This window comes from Nomascus leucogenys, chromosome 12, assembly GCF_006542625.1.
Source record: "Nomascus leucogenys isolate Asia chromosome 12, Asia_NLE_v1, whole genome shotgun sequence".
NCBI lineage: Eukaryota > Metazoa > Chordata > Mammalia > Primates > Hylobatidae > Nomascus > Nomascus leucogenys.
Window position 1 is genome coordinate 38,367,744 of NC_044392.1, and position 21,742 is coordinate 38,389,485.

General features: G+C 38.4%; 1 protein-coding gene across 1 annotated transcript in view; it reads left to right on the forward strand.

Annotated features, from left to right (window-relative positions):
- The first annotated feature begins 4,844 nt into the window (after window positions 1-4,844).
- Window positions 4,845-21,742, forward strand: part of RGS5 (regulator of G protein signaling 5) — a 61,157-nt gene continuing 44,259 nt past the window's right edge. Inside the window, exon 1 of the mRNA XM_003258790.4 lies at window positions 4,845-5,135. Coding sequence (XP_003258838.1) covers window positions 5,092-5,135 — 44 coding nt within the window. The 5' untranslated portion in view covers window positions 4,845-5,091. The remainder of the gene's footprint in view (window positions 5,136-21,742) is intronic.

Sequence of the window (21,742 nt, forward strand, 5' to 3'; positions counted from 1 at the left end):
TCTATGAACTGTTTATTCTTTGTTTTTTTAATCCTTTTTTATTTTTTGGTATGTAGGAAGATTTATATTTCTGTTCTAATGGTTACCTTTGTACATATACTTTTCTTAGTGTCTTTCATCTTCTGTTTTCTTATTTAACCTGTTATCTGGTTTATCCAATTTTATTGATATCCTTTAACTGCTTCTGCAACAATCAATGATCTAATTCTACTTTTCTTCTTTCTCCCATTTTTAGTTTCATTATTTTTATAAAGAATTCTTTGCACACCAATATTAAAAAGCCAGGTAGTAAAATTGTTTAAAAAATGGGAATATACAACTAATGGAACAAAAATTACAGTGGCCAACGTGTATATGAATAGAAGCTCAAATTCCCTAGTAATTAGAAAGGCACAAATGAAAATGACTTGGTATTTTTTGCCTGTCACAGGAAAAAATTAAAGACTGGCAAGTGTTTCATATTTGGGAAAATGAGGCTCTCATTTATTTCTGTTAGGAGTCTAAATTGGTCTGAATGTGTGATAATTTTGTACTGTTACACCTCTCAGCTGTCCCACTTTATGAACTACATTATAGATAAACTAGTCCGGGGGCATATATAGGAATATTAATTTAAGTACTTTTGCCAGAAGCAAACAATTAGAAATGACCTAAATACTTAACAATGGGTCTATAAAGAAATTCAATTATATTTGCATATGATAGAATTCTTTCCAGCAGTTAAAAAGCATAAACTAGAGGTATGGACTTTACACTTCCTATGTTAGTACTGATGCTTTTTAATCCTGAGCAATTTCATTTCCATTTATATGATCAGAGCGTTTTCTCTTTGAAATAGCAAAAATTATACCACTTATCTCATGCTTTTGCTGTGAGAATTAAATGTGTAAATATATGAAGTGTTTTAAAAAGTGATGAATACATAGAAATTATTCAATAATGTTAGTTGTCATTATAAACTAAAAACAAAAACAAAAAATCATAATCTTAAATAACAAAAGATGCAGATTATATTTATATAAATCAAAACACATACCAGTAATTACTATATACTTTTTATGAATTCATATTGTCTTAGTTTGTGCTGCTATAACAAAATACCTGAGACTGGGTGCTTTATAAACAAAAGAAATTTATTTCTCGCAGTTTTGCAAGCTGGGAAGTTCAAGATCAAGGTGCCAGCAGGTTCGGTGTCTGATGAAAGCTGCTCTCTGCTTCTCCAAGATGGTGCCTTGTTGCTGTCTCCTAACATGGCAGAAAAGCAGAAGAAAATGAACCCCCTCCCTCAAGCCCTTTTATAAGGGCTCTAATCTCATCCATGAGAGCTTTGGCCTCATGGCTTAATCACCTCCTAAAGGCCCCACCTCTTAATATTAACACATTGGTGATTATTAAGTTTTAACACATGAATTTTGGGGGAAACATTCAGATCATAGTACATATGTATATGAGGACATTACAAAATGACCTGGAAGACCGTACACAAAAACTTAACAGGTACTGAGTGTGATGAAAGGGGAAAAATAATGGACATGAGAGTCCTCTTTTTTCATTAAAAAAATAAAAAGGCAACATAAACTATATACTTTTAATGAATCCATATTGTCTTAGTTTGTGCTGTTATAACAAAATACCTGAGACTGGGTACTTTATAAGCAATGGAAATTGATTTCTCACAGCTCTGGAAGCTGGGAAGTTCAAGATCAAGGTGTCAGCAGGTTCAGCAGGACTATATTTAATATAAAGTCCAGGGACTTTAGTTTTATCCATTGCCTCTTTATTTCTTTAAATAAAAAAAGGCATGGAAGCAATATCACAACCTATTGACAGTATATATTTCTAAGTGGTAGAATTATAAATTGAGCTTGCATATGGTTTAAAACATTTAGCAGAAAGACAGAGAAATCAAGCAACATGAAGGTGAAGACCTTGCCTCTGTTTACTCCATGTGCTCCTAGCTGGCTTTAGGGTGAGACTCTTATTGTGAGTAGGGAGATTAGTGAGTAGACGTCTGTTCACCATGGATCACACAGTCCAAGAGGTCCCCAAATTGGAAGTGATAAAATGCATCTCAATAAATATATTGCTACTAATAGTTAAAATAAAGACACTTACACATGATTTAAGGAAATGAATTAGAGATGAATCAGAGCAGTTGTGTGGACAGTAGATCCTTTTCATCTGATGAAAACGTTCAATGTCTCTCACTGCTTCCACTTGCACGGCTAACTCCTGCCTTCTGTAGAACTGTAATATCTGGTGCTTTGGAGCCCAAACCCCTGTGGCATCCTCCAGGGCAGATGGATATCTCTTTGAAGCACCTCCCTGAATTCCCTCCCCTGTTTCATTAGGTACCACTCCTAATCACCTCTTTTCACATTCCATGAAGAAGTGGTTGAAATCTTACTCAGAAAATGATGGCTTGTTTCTCTTTTTCTTTGCTATTACAGATTTGTACCTTTTTCATATATTTACTGTCATTTCTGAGGGATTCTCAGGAGGGAAAGGAGATTTAAAAATAGTTCTATTTATTTTTTCAGACTTCAAATTTATTTTACATAGTAGGCTCTCTCCTTTTTTTTTTTTTTTTTACTGTGGTTAAAAAACACACAACACAAACTCTATTCTCTTCACAGATTTTTAAGTGTACAGTACAGTATTGCTAACTATGGGCACAATGTTGTACAGCAGATCCCTAGAAATTTTTCACTTTGCATAACTGAAACTTTATACCTATTGAAACTTTATTGAATAGCAACTCCTCCATTTCTCCCATTTCTAACCTCTAGCAATTACTATTTTACTTTCTGCTTCTAGAGCACACTCTTTTACATACTCTCTGGCTATCCCATCCTTACAAAGTTTTAAAAACAAATAAGTGTTGGATTTAATATTATTTCTATTGAATTTTACATTTGGGGTTCTAGTCCATCTTTTAGTAAATTGAGATAATTTTTATTCTTGAATAGTCCATCACATGAACTCCTTTGGGACAGTCAGAAACATGCTTTGATTTTTAGCCCTCACCAAGACATCACCCTCCATTGCTCTACGTTAAACTTGGGGGTTTTCTTTTCCATATTATTATCTCCTCAAGGCCCCTTGGTATCAAATAATGATTTAGACTCTTGTCCCGAGGAGTCTCTTCTACTGGTTTTATATTCCCATTATTAGATTTAATAGTCAACAACAGTGTCCATATGTCTCAAAAATGATAGTTGATTTGCTGATGTTTACTCAGTCAGTAGATGGTGGAACTTGGATAGTTTGTTTAACTCATTCAGTATTTACAGATGTCTATGTGCCTGACATTGTGCTTAGTGTTTGGAAGGCTGAGGCAGGAGGATTGCTTAAAGCAAAGAGTTCAAGACCAGCCTGGACAACAAAACTAGACCCTGTCTATTCAAAAAATTTAAAAACTAGCTAGGCATGGTAGCAAGAGCCTTTAGTCCCAGCTACTTAGGAGACTAAGGTGGGAGGATCGCTTGTGCCCAGGAGTTTGATGATGCAGTGAGCTATGATCACGCCACTTCACTCCAGTCTCTGGTCTGGGTAGCAGAGCTAGACTCTGTCTCAAAAACTGTGTGTGCGTGTGAGTGTGTGTATATGTGTGTGGTTTAGAGCTACAGCTTTCAAACTTCTTTGATTATGACCCATAGTAAGAAATATAGTTTACCTGATGACCCTGTGCACACTTACATGTTGATAATTAAAGTCAAAATTTCAGAAAACAATACTTAACTTTTTACATCTGATGCACTTGGATATTTGTCTATTCTATTTATTTCATTAAAAACATCAGGTCATAATACACTGCATTGACTTTACAAGCCAGTAACGGGTTGATCAACCATTGCCTAAAAAGGGTATATAAAGAGGGAGTCATTTAAAACAACTAATTTCAGATAACAGAGGAAATTATGAGAGTACTCTTTAATTCCAAATTCAGAGTTTTCTTACAGACTATTCAGTGCCACTTTTTTTTAAGCTTGGACTCATGCCTACCTTTTAGGCATTTACATTTACAGATTAACTTATGAGCACCTTGGGCCCCAACAAGATAAGACACAATTCAGGTAAATTTTGGTAAATATTCCTTGAGTGATAGGAAGTAGGAAAAGTTTGAAGGAGAAGGAAAGACAAGCCTAGGCAAGGATGGCTACGGTGGGGAGGTACAAAGAATTACAAAGCATTAGTCATCCAAGCAAAGAATAATCAGAAGACCACTGACAATTAACAGAGTTCAGGGATAATATCATTATACTCAATCCCTACTAAGATTTAGGTGTTTGGTCTCCCAGATCACTTTTTTAGTACCTTCACAGACATACAGATTCATAAAGAATATATAGTAATTATTCATATTTGTTATGATTTATATAAACAGTAATCTTGTCTCTCAGCTCCAGAAAACCTTGCCTGGTGCTCCCTGAAGGCTCACAACATCCCAGCCAGGCCTCCATCACTTACTTATAAGGTGTTTTAGGGTCTTGAGGGCAGGGAGCTTTCTCTTTCTTCTCTGAATTCCTAGCATCCAGCTGAGTGCCTGGCACTTGGTAAGTATTCACATACACATTCCTTGAATTCCCTAGATTTCAGTTTCCTTCACTGTGAAACAAAGTGGGCTACATGATCTCCAGGAGCCCTTACAGTCCTAAGAACCTATGACTTTGACCCATCTGAAGTGGTCCAAGACACTTTACTTCACAGGAAGCTCACATCTTCCGTGTGATTGGCCTGAGATTAGGAGTTCAAACAACCAATGACCTGTGCACAGTTTAGGGCCTAACCCTGCCCTGGCCGATTAGCAAGAGAGTGTTGTGATAAGAGCAGATGAAAGCCTTATGCCACAGCAGTGCCTGTAGCAGAGAAAGGATTCCCTCCTCCACCTCAGGGCCCACTGCTGCTGCTCTCCAGCCTGCAGTTTCCTCTAAGGCTCTGGATTGGCTGGAAGAGCAACAGAGGGCTGGGAAAGAGCTTCTATATATACCTCAGGAGGAAAGGCGTCCCAGACAGTTTTGAAGTTTTCAAAGACTGGCACTGCTCTTAAGAAGTTGTACTTAAAGCGGAGGAGCTAAGTCACCTGCCAAAATGTGCAAAGGACTTGCAGCTTTGCCCCACTCATGCCTGGAAAGGTGAGAACCAAGTTATTTTTGTTTAAGAGATGCAGATATGGAGAATCTTTACTCAAGGGAGGCTGCCCAGGGGTAACAGAGGTATTGTAGTTTGTGGCTACGCTGAGGTGAAACAGGTGCTTGACTGTAGACTGGGTATTATCTCTTCTCTGTAAACAATATAGAGATTTTGAAAGATCCAAGGTAGGAGATTAATACAATATAGAGTATTTCATACATCATTTAATATCCAGAACATACTTTCCTTCAAGGAGTTGCCTATTCTATAAGTCCTTATTTAGAGTAAAAACTGTATGGTTAAGGATGTAGATTCCAACATTAAACTATCTAGATTAGAACCCTGGCTGTACTACTTACTATTTATGTGGCTTTGGGCAATTTATTTAACCTCTATGTAGCACAGTTTCCTTGTCTGTAAAATGAGATACTGAGAGTTCTCTACCTCACAGGCTGGTTATGAGGACGGAATGAACTAATATACATGAAGCACTCAGAACCATGTCTGGCACCTAGTAGACTGTATAAATGTTAATTTTTATTAATGTACAGGGACTGGGAGAGGGAGGCAAGTTTGCAGTGAGGAAGAGGAAATTTCCCATTGTTCTTTGTTCTCTGACCTCATTAGATAGAAGTAGCTGGATGGCTAGACAGAGAAAAAGCCCTTGGGACGCAGGGGTTATTTATTAGCTAGCATTCTTTTTCAGATAAGTGCATCAAAATCTTTGAGGCTCCCTGGCTGTCCGTAGGCTGGACAATATTCTGGAGAGAATCCTAGGTATCTAGGCTAAGCAAATAGAAGAACAAATATCTTACTTGTTCGAAAACTTACCCCAACCATCCTCTCTGATGGAGAGAAGTAGGGATGTTTCTACTTTTATTGAGAATGGATTTGATTAAATTGGGTTTGATCCCTCGTTATTTAAAGTAAATAAAGAAGATCCTTGCACAGATGTTCAGCCCTAAAGGCATTAGCAGTGTTTGTCTCGGAAGATTTTATTGTTTAATGGGCCATCTATGACTTCTGTCTCTCACAAGTTCAGGTCTTCTTTTTGATGCCTTCCACTCTAGAAATAACCTAAAAATAATTTTTAAGGAGATAACATTGTAACATATAATTTTTTCTCCCAACAGTACTATCTAGTAACTGAATATGAAACCTCCAGGGAGACTTACTCTCTGAATTATGGCTTTCAAACTTTTTTTTATTATGATCCATAGTAAGAAATATAGTTTACCTAATGACCTTGTGCATACTTACATATTGATAATTAAACAAAAGCATAGAATATTATTATTGTTTTTAAATTTACATAAAAGAAACTTGTAGCTGTTAAGTTGTAGAAGTTAGATTGTAACTAGGGGATCAATATTGTCTATTGTACCAACCCTGCGTAAGAGGATAGGTTTTAAAGGTGGATACTATTTATTGCTATTAGCCTGTTCTTTCCTCTTACTTACTATATAGAAAGCCTAAGAAATAGGGAGAGTTTTCTATGTCTTTCCAGAAAGGCACATGTCTAAGACAATGTATAATTATTTCCTTTGGCATTTTTGCAACTATGAGAATTGCAACTTGACTTTAATGGATGTTTTAGCCTACTTATTGTTTGAAATTGTGTACTGTTATGTAGTGAATAAATCTTACCTTATTAACTGGCAAACAATTGACTTTCGAATGATTGTAACATCAGTTTGCCAAGCATTTTGTGATTCTGTGACACATTGCTTGGCATTTGGTGAGAAATCAATAAAATTTCTGTTGAAAATTTGCCATGTTAATTATTTTGCTCTATGTTTTCTCATAAGTATGCATAATATTCACTGAGATATGTGGATGGAACATTTCTTTCAATGATTCCTATTACTGTATTATATCTGATTCACTAGCAACATTAATATTGGATCACTTTATTTTTTGATGCACAGTAAATTCTTATGGACCAGGATATAACTCATGTTCATGTAGAATATTAAAGAGTGGTGAGTGGTAAAGGAGTGAGCTTTTTTTCCCCATAGATTCACTGAGTCTTTTATTTATTGGGATGTGGTAGAATACTGCAATTATTGTGAGCTATTACATATTGTTTCATAATCTGTTCTCATCGTAAATAGGGTCATTGTAATTTCTAATTACCATGCTGCCTGAGAAGAATGTTTTGGAGAAATGGAATTGTGGAGCTGTGAAGCTGTTAGCACGTACCCATGGAAAGGGTCTAACACTGTCTATTCTAAGGGGAAAATGATACTTGAATAAATGCTTCCAAACCTGCCTTCCATGGCTCTATTATCTGACTCCCACCTTCCTCCCCCACACAGGCTCCTGTCTTTGCATTTCTTCTCTCCAAGCCACAAAAGGAACATGGATATGCTTCAATGCTTAGACAAAAATATTTAAAAATTCATATAAAATAAATTAGGGCAACAAATACACATTATGAAAAATGTGCTTTAAATGAAAAGCTCTGCTGAAGAGTTCAGTTCTGACTTCCATATGGCATCAGAAATATAATTCAGTTTACAAAAATCTGAATAGCATATCATTATTTATCAGAGTGGAAAGAGTACTAGTTAAGGAGTAAGGTGCAGACTCAGTTTTGTCATTATCTGAATTTGTGTCCCTGAGCAAGTTATTTCACTTTCCCAGGACTCTATTTGCTAATTTAATATGTAAAAGTTGGATTCATTGTTCTCTAATATGTTTTCGAGTTCTAACCTAATGTAAACAAAGTGAGGTACACTTAGTCTCAATGACTACTAAGAGATGTGATTAAAGGAAAATTTTCCTATTTTTCTATAAAAGTTTGAGAGCAGGTGGGGCATGGTGGCTCGTGCCTATAATCCTCACACTTTGGGAGGCTAAGGCAGGAGGATCCCTTGAGGACAGGAGTTTGAGGCTGCAGTGAGTCATATTGCAGCACTGTACCCCAACCTGGGTAACAGAGCAAGAGCCTGTCTCTAAAAATCAATTAATTAATTAATTTAAAATAAAAATAAAGTTTGGGAGGAATGAAGAATCAAATAATGAAAAATAATCAAGGACCCAGCCCTGTGCTGAAACCACTGGGCCATGGCAGAAGGAACCTGCTCAGTGATTCTAATGCTGATTTATAAGAAAGCAATTATAAGAATAATTTGCTTCCTGTAAGGGGAATTGTTTTTGACAGCAACTCTTTATTAGCAAAGAACATAAAATAAACTTTTTTTTTTAACAACAAGAAGAGAAGTTTTTTTCCATAAGATTAAAGGGTGGAATATATATAATGGGTAAAGGTATCCAAAATCTGCCACATAAGGTAAGAAAATTTCAACAATTAACAAAGATTCACTTTTCCATGACATGTAAGGAGAAATCTAATCCTAGAAAATATTCCTTTCTGAATGTCCAGGGAAGCTTTCAGCCAAAGTCAACTTTGATATATTTGTATAAACTATTCTTTATTTATTTAGATTTTTAAGACTATTGCTTATTGAAATTTTAAGTAGGCCTCGCATACTTTTATATGTTTAAAGAGGCAAATAATCCAAACATTTGGGCAATGAATAACCATAAGCACACAGTTTCTACCCTCTGGCATATTGAAACCTATACTATATGGGTGAGAATCTTATGCTGTCAATGAAAAAGAAAAGAGTCACGTCAATTTAATATCTTATTTTTACCCATGATTTTCAAGTTTGAATTTTAGGCTTCTTTTGAAAATTTATTTTATTTTCAGAGTCTGTTGAATTTCTCTAAACAAGTTTAAATTTTAAAGTAAATATTGCTCTTTGGGAAAAGATGAATGTGTTATGAAACAAAAAGTGTTACTATGGGCCAGGCACATTACTCCTGCCTGTAATCCCAGCACTTTGGGAGGCCAAGGTGGGAGGATCACTTGAGGCCAGGAGTTTAAGGCCAGCCTGGGCAACACAGGGAGACCCTGTCTCTAAAAACAAACAAAAAAACAAAAATAAAAACACCACAAATATTAGCCAGGCACAGCGGATAGCACCTGTAGTGCCAGCTATTCAGGAGCTGAGGTGAGACGACTGCTTGAGCCCAGGAGTCTGAGGCTATAGTGAGCTATGATTGCTACTATTGCACTCCAGCCTGGGTGACAGAGTGAGACCCCATCTCTGAAAAAAGAGGATTATTTAAAAAAACTGAAAATACTAATAATTGAACTGGTTGCTTTATGTTATGATGACAACTTTGATTTTTAGGCTTAAAACTGTGTGCTTATGGTTATTCATTGCCCAAAAGTTTGGATTACTTGTCTCTTTAAATATATAAAAGTATATGAGACCTCCTTAAAATTTTAATGAGCAACAGTCTCAAAAATCTAAATATCATCATAATATAAAGGAACCAGTACAGTTATTAGTATTTTAAAGAGCTACAAGCCCTTTGCTACTCTGGGTGACTGGCATAGATCTGATTTCTGTTTCAGACTGAAAAGGCTGCTAAGGGTATAATGTGTTTAATCCACAGTTCACACAGGGGCTTTTGGCCATCTCACGGGTGTGCCAATGCTAGGAATTTCAGAAGCCATAGGAAGTAAATGGGAAAGGTAATTTTCAAACATTTATTATTTTTAAATTTATTTTAAATTTTTGTTTTTAAAAATTTTGTTTTTAAAATGTATTATTATTTTACAAAACAATCATTTTTTCCCCATGTTCTCTGATTTATGTGGGTCAAGTGTGGACAATTTAGAATAGAAAAGCAGCTAATAAGCAGGACTACTAATGAACTAATCTTCTGAGGTTGTTAAACCTTTAAAAGCACTAGAGTGAGTCAAGGTTCCTGGGTTTTCAGGATTAATAAATACAGCCTTTTCCAAAGGCATAAGCACATCCTTGGGCTAATTGCAGAGAAAAGGCAAGCACCAAGTGAATTAAAGACTGGCAATTAACTTGAACAACTGATAGCTCAATTGGAATGAATTGAGGACCATCAAAGAAACCTGAGAGAGGTCCTAGCAGAGCCTCTGGTTGGGTTTAGGATCATGCTTGTTGAGAATAAGTATGAATTTCAAGCTTACTTACTATACCTGATATTCTAGAGATATCATTGAAAACATTGTAGTGAAACTTTAGAATGTTAAGAAAGTGAATGAACTATTTAATAAAATTTGGAGGGGGATCACTAAGAAAAACATTTGTTTTGATTCCTAATGATGAAACAATATCAGTGATTTCTCTAGATTGCCTTTCAAACCTGTGTACTTGCCTTAGGCATATGGATGAAAGACCCATGCCCTGCTCCCATGGAAATTTAAGCCCAGTTAGGGGGATAAATAAGAAAAAATTAATGCTCAGTGTTGCAATCCACTATGAAGGAATATATCCATAAAGTGCTAAGAAGCACAGAAGTTGGGGTAGTAGGCGGGGGCCCTAGAGCTTTTGGTGGGCAGGGAAGAATTTACAAGGTTACAAGGATGATGCTTGAACAAAGTCTAAGAGGGCAGAGGAGTTAGCCAGGTCTAGACAGGAAGAGGAGAGAGAAGGAAGGCCATCTAGGCCAAGGGGACAGGCCTGTGTGTGCAGAAACCCAGAGATGGGAGGGCGCAGCCAATCTGGCTGATGTTATGACATCTATGTACAACCTGTATTATCTGTCAGAGGCCAGCAAGGAGGGAAACCACTGAGTTTCTAACCACAGTTAACCTCCTAGGCAGCATGTCCTGCATATGGTTCTCTGGGAACTTCTCCAGTGCTCATTTGTTCCCAACTCTGAGGATGGAAGAGATTTATTCAGGGAAAAGATGATCCTCCCCTTCACCTAAATGATTTTATTACTGAAAGGATAGACTGTATTTGGTACAGTAGGCACCAAATAAACATTTTGTTGAAGGAATACATGAATGAATTTACAGCAAATAGAGACAAGAGCACTTCTAGGACAGCTTCCTGTTTTCTCTGCTTTCCTTGGGTATTGGGGAGACCAAGAACAGTATCAGTGGTGACATTTTAGGCCACAATCAGAAAAAGAGTGTGTGTTGCTAAATAAAGAGAGGTACCTGCTATGGGAGAAGGGGAGTGGGGATTAGGAGAAAAAGAAAAGTGAAGGAGACTGTCTGCATTTCTGTAATGAGGAAAGCCTTGTTAAAGAGGTGAGTCTTCTTTTGGCTGCAATGATGGTATCCCTTAGGTGAGCTCTAGGAAATTGTACTGCCTGGGCTGTTCCTCATGCAGTTATTGTTGAAGTTTCTTTAGTGAATTACATTCTGTATTCCAGCTAGTTGCTCCTTTCTATTCTTTCTTTCATTGAGTCTAGGTTATGCTGAATCACCAGATATCAATTCATAACACTTTTAGATCCTAGAATCTTACATTTTGAAACATCCCTGAAAGGTTATCTGATTTGTTTCTCCTTCTCTAGCAAGGACTACACAATATTAAGGGATAGATGGTATCTAGGGAGAGAGTTTATTTATGTCTCTGGAGCCAGTGTTAATGGTTTTTGTCTGTACTGCTGGCCAGAGAGCAAAGGGGCTAAATTTTAGTTAATTCAGTCAGGATCAATCATTAGTAACAGGAACCAGAATATGGCTGGAGGCCAGGAGATAACAGTTTCCTATCTCTTTCCCCCCTTAAAGTTCTAATCGGTTCTCAGATAACATTGCATCTGCACTACTTTGAAGGCTGAGTCACCCAGAGGATAAAAACAGTGAAAGCCTGATTGTTTCTAACCATCGGAGGAAGTTACTCTTAAGATTACAGGATTCAGGAATAGGAAAGAAAATGTTCACAGTAAGGAAGGATGTGAGCTCATCGTCTCTCCCCTGCCTCAAGACCAGCACTTGAACTGCAGTGTGGTGAGGTAGAAAGAACAGTGCTCATAACTTCACCTCTATTTCTTCCTTACTGTGTGAACTTTGGGAAGTCAAGAAACCTCTCTGAACTTCATTTTCTCAGAAGTGCTAAAAGAAATAAATGAATATTATATTTAAGGTGACTAGTTTTTAGCAGAAGGACCCCTATTAAACAATTATTTTCCTTTTATCTCTCTTTTCCCCTTTGTAGGCAGTGAAGGAAACATAATTTAAGTCAGTCAATTATGTGCCAAGGCCTTTGATAAAACTTACTCCTTTTTATCCTTCCTCATCATAACCTCATCTTTTTTTTTAAAAAAAAGATAAATTTAAAAAATGGTACAGTATTTAAAAAATACTTTATCCATAATTTTTTCAACATATATATATTTTAAATTATTATTGTTACTTTTGTTTCAGTAGTTTTTGGGGTGCAGTTGATGTTTGGTTACATGAGTAAGTTCTTTAGTGGTGATTTCTGAGATTTCAGTGCACCCTTCACCCAAGCACTGCACACTGTGGCCTATAGGCAGTCTTTTATCCCCCATCCCCCTTTCACCCTTGCCCCCTGATTCCCCACAGTCCATTATATCACTCTTATTCATTTGCATCCTCATAGTTTAGCTCCCACTTATAAGTGAGAACATACCATATGTGGTTTTCCATTCCTGAGTTACTTCACTTAGAATGATAGCCTCCAGCTCCATCCAAGTTGCTGCAAAAGACATTATTCCATTCTTATATACAACATGGTATATGTATGCCACATTTTCTTTATCCACTCAGTCACTGGTCGATGGGCACGTAGGTTAGTTCTATATCTTTGCAACTGCAAATTGTGCTCCTATAAACATGAGTGTGCATATGTCTTCATATAATGACTTCTTTTCCTTTGGGCAGACACTGGATTGGGATTGCTGGATCAAATGGTAGTTCTACTTCTAGTTCTTTAAGGAATCCCTATACTGTTTTCCATAGAGGTTGTACTAATTTATATTCCCACCAGCAGTACAAAAGTGTTCCCTTTTTACCACATCCATGCCAGCATCTATTGTTTTTTGACTTTTTAATTATCAACATATATTTCTTCTTACAAATCATATCAACTCTTTACAAAATGATAAAGCTCATTAAAAACCATGATCATACTTAAAAATTAACAATAATTCTATAATTCATTGAATAGTAAGAATCAAAATATTTTCAATGCTCTTTTCTCAATTGGATTGTTTGTATTAGGATCCAAAAATGTTCACACATTGAGGTTTCTTAATCTTATGTCTCTCTCAGTCAATAGGCTTCCTGTTTATTCTCTCTTTGCAATTTATTTGTAAAACACAGTCTTTTTAGACACAAATATAAGAGGCTATATAACATGTGGGAAAGGTACTAGATGGGGAATACAGGCATCTGAGCTGTGACACTGTACCTAGTGGAGGATAAGTCATGTGCCAGTTCCCCTCTCCAAGTATCACTATTACATTTGTAATAGGATGTTATCAATTACATGGTCCGTTATACTCCTTCTAGCTCCAACACCTTCTTATTCTGAATTGGGACACCATGTATTTTGAGAAAATATTCCATTTTTATTATAATTTCTTATCTCATCTGAGTCATATAGGAAGGCCTGGGAAACAAACTTCTGAATGTAGCTTAAAAGAAGCAATCAATTAAATACGTGCAATTTTCTTCCCATAATGCTTAAAATTCTCAGTGGACTCAATTAAGAACCCCATATTTCTTTAAAAGACTTGTGATAAGTTCAGAATATACTCCCAGTTTGTGAAAAGTATATATTAATATGCAGTGGAAAGTGATTCTGTTTTATTTTGGTGAATTCTATGAAGAAAAAGGGTGGTCTCGGTTTCTTGTACAATTTGAGGATGAATTAGAATCTGAATCTAACAGTGTATGATGCTTGCACTTTATTTACAGTTAACTTCATTTTATCCTCTTCAAGTGTGTAATGTCATTGAAGGCAAGATAAAAAAGTAAACACAGACGCATGTGACTTTGGGGGTGTGGCACCACCGACCACATTTATACTACACTACATTTTCTCCAGTGGGAAATGGTGGCCCACTCCTGCCCTTCTGAATGCCACTTAGAGGTAAACTTGTCATTTGCCTTAACAGTGGAAAAGTTTTCATCCTTGAGGATGGGATGAGGAGGATATGTCCGGGTTTCTAGGTCTTTACATAATTAACCAATTTTCATCTGCCTTCTGGATAGATCATGGAGTACTGACAATTCTTGGAAGTGCTATGAAGACTGCTGACTGCATAAATCCATGTCAGGCATGTATATGCTCAGCAACTGCAAATTCCAACCAGATTAGGAACGTGTAGTTTGCCTCCAGACTAGGCATTAGAAAGTGGGTCTTTCCTGGAAAATCTGTAGGTGTGATCACACTAATTATAGGATGCATGCATTATCAACACAGCTAATCCATGTGTGTTTTTAGTCTTATTTACCCTGATCATAGAGCTCCTGAAAAGTCCAAACAGAGTATTTATTTGCAAGGCATTCCATTCAGTTGCCATGCTTAGGTAAAATAACTTAACCTGATTTTTTTTCTCCTTCAAAAAGAAAATATTTCAGTGTTTAAAGGAATTGGCCAAGCAGCTTTTGAATACTTTGGACAGTAGATACTTGATGACCATGTTGGTTTCATGAATAGTAAATGAGGCTAAGACCTTTATTCTATATTCTCCATGTTTTCCTTCCTAACTGTTTCCCCAGGCACTGCTCAAAACAGCACCTAGCCCATCTGGACAGATCATTTAGAGACTTAAAACTCTATATTCTAGAAAGACATTGGAACTATCATATTAGAGTCAGAAGAAGAAAAGCAACACGAAATAAAGTACTTGTAAAAATGTGAAGTGCTCTCCTTCGCAAGTGTTTGTTATTATTAGCGAAGTATGTGGAGCTGTTTTGGTCAAGCTTCCACTTTTTGATATTTTCTTGTGCCGAACATCTGTTTCTTGATGAGGCACTTGTCTATGGGATTCAGGAAGTTTAGAAAGAATCAAGATGTTCCATTAAAAAATAGCTTCCTGTATTTTGGCAAGTTATTTTAAGTGATAGTTTATGAGAGATATCCAGTGAATGGGAGTGTGAGACCATATAACCTGTGTACTTGGGACAAGGTCAACAATGAAGGTCACACTGAAGACTTTCCCAGAGGATCTGGTGGTCTGATGCTTTCTGGATGACAAACTTTCAGAGTCTTAAATCTTGCTTCTGAATCACCGAAGTGCAAAACAAGATGTCATTTGAACACACACATGCATGTGCAGGCACACACACTTACTCACATATACCCTCAATATTGTTGATGACTTGGATAAAAGATGGATTGTTTGTTGAAATCAGAGATTTGTGCACACAAACTGAAAGTGTAGCTGGGCCTGGTAGGAACAAACATTTTTCTTTCACAAAGATGAACATAGATTGATGGGAATTTTTTCCACCTTAGGCAAATAGGTATTTTCTATCTTCATAGTTTGGATTTTACACTAAGTGGGAAAAACAAACTTTTTCTCTCTCCTCACACAACACTTCACTTCTGACACCCGATGTGTGGGATTTCCCCACCAAGAAATTCTCCAACTTTTTGTAGGCACCAAAGGTGTGTTCTACAATTCAATTCAACTCTGACACTATCTACTTGGAGTTAACATCATATCCCACAGGTTAAGGGCTCAGCCCCACAAGACTGCCCCCAACTTCAGATGCCAGTTGTAAGTTCAGCTACAAATTGGGGTTTCCTGTAATCCCTTCTTTAGCTTCAATAATTTATATAATGTCTCATAAGACACAGGAAAACATTTTTGCTTTTACTGATACATCGTAAAGGCTATTGCAAAAGATACAGTTGCAAAGGATACAGCTGAACAACCAAATGAGGAGGTACATAGAGCAAGGTATATGGGAAGGGGCACAGAGCCTCTGTGACTTCTTTGGGCACACCACCCTCCTAGCCCCTTGATGCATTCTTGTTCACCAATCCAGAAGCTCTCTGAACCCTGCATTTTAGAGATTTTTATGGGGGCTTCATTACTTAGTGTAATTGATTATTAACTCAATCTCCAGCCCCTCTTTTCTCCCCAGAGGAAGCTTTGTTGAAAACTTCAAGCTTCTAATCATGGTTTGGTTTTTCTAGTGACCAACCCTTATCCAGGAGGCCACCAAGAGTTGCCTCATTAGAGCAAAACATGGTCCTCTTACCCAGGAATTTCCAAGGGATTTAGGAGCTCTGTGTAAAGAACCAGGGTCAGAAACCAAGTATTAGAACAAAAGGTGCTCCTAGCACCCTTATCACTCAGGAAATTAGAAGAGTTTTAGCAACTTTGTGCCAGGAGTTTATGGCCAGAGACCAGGGATTAGACTATGGCATAATAAGAAACACACTCATGAAGGCAGTAAGCCAGCCCTTCACACATTCACTGCTCCCATTTTAGACAACCAATGTTTCAGTTACTTGTTTCACTTCTCCATTAAACTGTTACTCTGAAGAGGATATCTATCTGCTCATTGTTGGACATTACAGGCTATACTGTGTGTTCCTTGGTCTGAATAAATGATGGCTGGCTGCCCAAATTGCTGCACTATCTTCTTCTTTTTTTTTTTTATAGCATTTTGAGCATTTGCATCTGACACTTCATAAGCAAAACGCACTCTAGGGTCAGTGGCTATTCCTGTCAAGACCCATTTGTAGCCCTCCAAGGCTACTGGCATCAGTCTCACTTGCCAGCTATGTTCCTGCCCTTCCCCTCAAGAATCTGCCACATAGCCATCGGCAGTCTCTGTCTCTTTTGCTGACAAACAGGACAGTTCTTACTGGCATTTTGTTTTACAGAGTGTGCAAGAAGACTATGTCCAGATTTAGTCCATCTCTGCCTTGCTGTAGTACTCCCATATCCACTCATTTCATGGACCCAGGTGGCTGCCACAGGAGAGCACACAGGGATATATATATATAGATCCAATCACCTTTCAAACCTGAAAGGGACTTCTGATGGCCATCAGCATGTCCTACTTTAATGAACCCCTTCAATTCCCATAGTCACTTCCATAGAGCTGTGCCCCATGTGGGTATCACTTTAATGGGCTAGGCTTCCACTGACCATATAGCCAGGCAATTGGCCACTGCCCATGAGTCAGTAAAAACTGAAACACAGGGGCTTTCATCATTGTTAAATTCTTCCATCATTGCTAGGAAAACAACATGCAGTTCAGCCCACTGGGCTCACCTGTTTTTATCTTCTTTGATAAGAGTGACAGCCTTCCAACAGGATGCTGTCCATACACCTTGGAACTACTGTCCACAAACCAAGTAACTCTGTTAGTCAGTCGAGCACTGTTTATAGGGTATTGTCTAAATGATGATAGAGTTTGGCAGCTCCTCACCCAGTTCCACAGTCAGTCCTAAGGGAAAAGGGGCTCCCTGCTGGTATCTTCTCCTTGCATTCTCCAGGTAGTATGATCCTGTGTAAGATCCTGTTCATTTTACTATGGAACTTTTCCAGGCACTGCCATCCCCATTAGAGTGTTTCTCTGATATCGCCAAGACACCATGGGTATTTCAAGTTTCAAGATTATTTTATGTCCTTCAGTTATAGAGGTAGTTTAAATTAATGTCCAATAGCAAGCTAATAATTGACCCTCAAATGGAAATTCTCTAGTCCAAAATCCCCATAGTTGTCACGGGGAGGCACTCACAGGTTTTGCTATAAGCCTCAGTCTAAGCTCTGTATAGGGTTTTCAAACAAAGAATATGTGCATTCAGCATCTGCTCTATATTGCTTGGGCTTGAGCAATCTTATTGGTTCTAATTTAGCGTGTTCAATTAGCATTGTTTGGACAGCAGATTTACATGTCTTCTGTGTTACAATACTAGGTAGGGGAAATACTCCCCAGTCAGATACAGTGTTGATCCCCATAATATAACCACTTCACACAGAGCCTGCTTAAACATTCCGGCTTTCATAATTCTACCAAATTCAAATATTTTCATAATTCTATCAAATTTCAAATTCTATCAAATCTCAAATTTTTCTGTTCTCTCAATTTCATTGTAGCCTAAGTGAGGACTTTACCAATGGGTTTTGGTACCACGGTGCATGAGACTCCTGTTTCTAGGAGCTCTGGAAACTTTTCTTCTCCACTCTCTGACCATTTACCCACTCATAGCAAAAGGCTTTGGGTTCCCACAAGGGGGTCAAGCCCAGAGACCCTGACTCCTTTATTAATCTTTATCTCAATTGAGTGGTCTAACTTTTGCTCCAAGCAATTGCAGGTCATATTTCTCCTTGTAATCTTAGTCTTCTGGCTTTTTAAACTTCTCCAAACTGGGGTAGATGGAAGGACTTGGTTAGGGCCCTTTAATCACCAGAGATCACTTTGACCCACACCAACTTTGACAGTGTTGTATTAAGACCCTTGTTTTAACCCCATCAATGTTTGCTTTATTCATCGTACTTCTTAATAACCCTCTAAAGATTTTATCATGCTTGCATGAGTACCATTTTACATCTCTTTATTTTTCTGTTTGTTTTGCTCCATTGAATCACCTAATGTCTTAATAACTTTTTAAACATTTTTACCTTGTTGGGAAGAGTTCCTTGACTCTTCCTTCTGCCCTTTGCCATCCTCTTGTTAACTACTCGTATCGTTTTTATTAGCATATGTACAACCCATGAGGGGAAACCAAGATAGCAAATTCAATAAAACTTCCCAGATTGTCATTTAATTTTGCCACAGTAAGATTATATGGAGTGCCCATGCAAATGGTGCTTTCTTACCCACAGCATTTACCATGTCCTGGGAACACAGGCATATTCAGTGAGTGAATAATCTGATTATCACAAGACAGTCCCACATGGCCTGTACTCTAAGCAGAACAGCTGCTTCATCTGGGCTGTTCTACATGGCATTTATGTGGGGAAAGGAACGGTTCATTTTCTTGGCATAGACAGACCTTACAACCTTACAGTAGCTTTATTTTTGTTTTGTTTTGAGATGGAGTCTCGCTCTGTTGCCAGGCTGGTATGCAGTGGTGCAATCTTGGCTCACTGCAACCTCTGTCTCCCAGGTTTAAGCGATTCTCCTGCCTCAGCCTCCCAACTAGCTGGGACTACAGGTGCATGTCACCACGCCCAGCTAATTTTTGTATTTTCAGTAGAGACAGGGTTTCACCATGTTGGCCAGGATGGTCTTGATCTCTTGACCTTGTGATCTGCCTGGCTCAGCCTCCTAAGGGGCTGGGATTACAGGCGTGAGCCACTAAGCCCAGCCACAGTAACTTTTTTCTAGTTTGCCAGGTTGCCTCTTCCCTCAGGAATAACCTCCTGTGTCTCTGGATCCTGTTTTACCATCTGTGATTATCTCATTTTGAGCTGTGGTTCCAGAATCCACCCCAAATCCATTTTAGTAAAGGTTCTTCAGGAAGCTGATGATACCAATCTATAAAATGAAGGAACTCCTTCACACTATATGCCCTGGTTTCAATAGTTCCTGGGTTGTGCCCTCTCCCTGTTTACTATCTTTTGGGTCACCAGAGGGCTCACAGGTAGTTCTGTTGTTCTACGTAATTTTTCCTTTTGTGGGTGCCTTTCAGGATAGTGGCTAAAGCTCAGACAAACTTATACCTGAATTTGGTCCAACACTGAGGTCTAACCCAGCACTTTGAATTTAGCTATTAAAGATAACAATAACTATGGGATTTTATGCTTAGCATGCCTCGTCTTAGTTTGTATTTCCTTACATATCCAATGAACCAGCTCCTCAGGAGTCAGATCTACCACCATTTCTAAACTCCATTGATAACTCTGGCTTTTAGTAACTGAGTGCAGTGCAGCTGCAGTTTCATACTATGTCGGAAAAACTCTCCTCAAGCCGTATTTTCCGTCTGCTCTCACACCACCACAACAATCATCAAGAAGACTTCTGCGACTTCTGGAAAAACTCCCACACACCAAGCAGTGGACACCAGCTGAGAGTCCTCCAGTTCAATTCCGGCACTATCTACACAGAGATAGCATCAAATCCCACAGGTTGAGGGCTCAGTCCCACAAGACCACTCCCCCTACCAGTGGTAAGTTCGCACCTCTGGAACTTCTGACAAACTGGCTTCAAGTTAAGGTTCCCAGGACCCCTCTTTGGGTTCAGTTAATTTGCGAGAGTGGCTCACAGAACTCAGGGAAGCACTTAACATTTATTGGTTTATTACAAAGGATATTGGAAAGGATACAGAGGAATAGACACTAGGGTGAGGCATGGGGGAGGGGGCGCGGAGTTCCTATGCCCTACCTGGTACACCATCCTCTGGGAACCTCCAGGTGTCCAGCTATCCGGAAGCTCCCTGAACCCACTTCTCTTGGGTTTTTATGGAAGCGTTTCTTCTGCCAGGGTATGAGGTGGGACCTGTCAGTGGAGTGTCTTAAGACCCACAATCACAAAGGTGGGAGAAGATTTGAGTCCTGCCTGTGGTAGGTGAAAGGAAGGCTGGAAAGAGATTCTGTTTCCTGAGGCCTAACACACCCGTTATCACAAAAGACTGTAACAAGTGCTATGGGAGTTAGGAACCAGGAACCGTGGATGAAAACCAATGTATGTCATAACACCACACATATTATAGGTGACTAGGGGGACTTAGCCATTCTCATTTAGCTGGCAAGATTGAGAAAAATGCAAATAAGGTTTTCTCAAATTCTAATCTGAGGGTTAAAATAACTTTTATTTTATTTTTTAAAATTTCCCTCTAATCTGTTATCTCCTGGATCCACTAAGTATAGCTTAGGTTTTTTCTCCCTTCCTGGTCCAGATTGGGCCCTGATGTTTGTAATTATGCTGAAATGTGAGTGCAGATGGCTGGAGTGCAGCTGAGGGAAAGGGATACGTAACTGCCATTAGCTACTTATGGAAAACATTTTATTAAATGGATACTGGCTCGAGAGCATGAAAAAGAAAAGAATAACAAAGCCAGTTGACAATTATGACAGACTAGGAATGAGTGCCTAGCACAATTTTGAGCACACAGAGGCATGTAATAAAAGTGTATTGAATTGAATTGATAGATTCTGCTCCATATATGGGATGTGATTTTTTTTCCCTTTCTCTAATATGACCAGCTTAGAATCACAGACTGAGAATTGATTCAGGGTAACAGACCAATTCCTTCTTGTATAGATGAGAAAACAGGTCCAAATTGTTTTGGGGACTTGTCCAAGGTCACATAGTTGTGAGTTTGAGCTTATGCAAGGCCTCTGGATTTACATTTCATCTTCATTTCATTTTATCGGATAAACTTTTATTTAAGAATTTTGGTCATATATTCATAATGTTATCTTTTTTTTTTTTTTTGAGACGGAGTCTTGCTCTGTTGCCCAGGCTGGAGTGCAGTGGCGTGATCTCAGCTCACTGCAAGCTCTGCCTCCCAGGTTCATGCCATTCTCCTGCCTCAGCCTCCCGGGTAGCTAGGACCTGTCTTTGCTTTTAAGATATTTATTCTTCCATTAGCACATCTTTCACAAAGTTTTGGTTACTACATTGCAATCTTTAAAAAGAAATGGGGCTGGGCGCGGTGACTCATGCCTGTAATACCAGCACTTTGGGAGGCCGAGGTGGGCAGATCACGAGGTAAGGAGTTTGAGACCAGCCTGACCAACATGGTGAAACCCCGTCTCTACTAAAAATACAAAAATTAGCCAGACATAGTGGTGTGCGCCTGTAATCCCAGCTACTCAGGAGGCTGAGGCAGGGGAATTGCTTGAACCTGGAGGTAGAGGTTGCAGTGAGCCG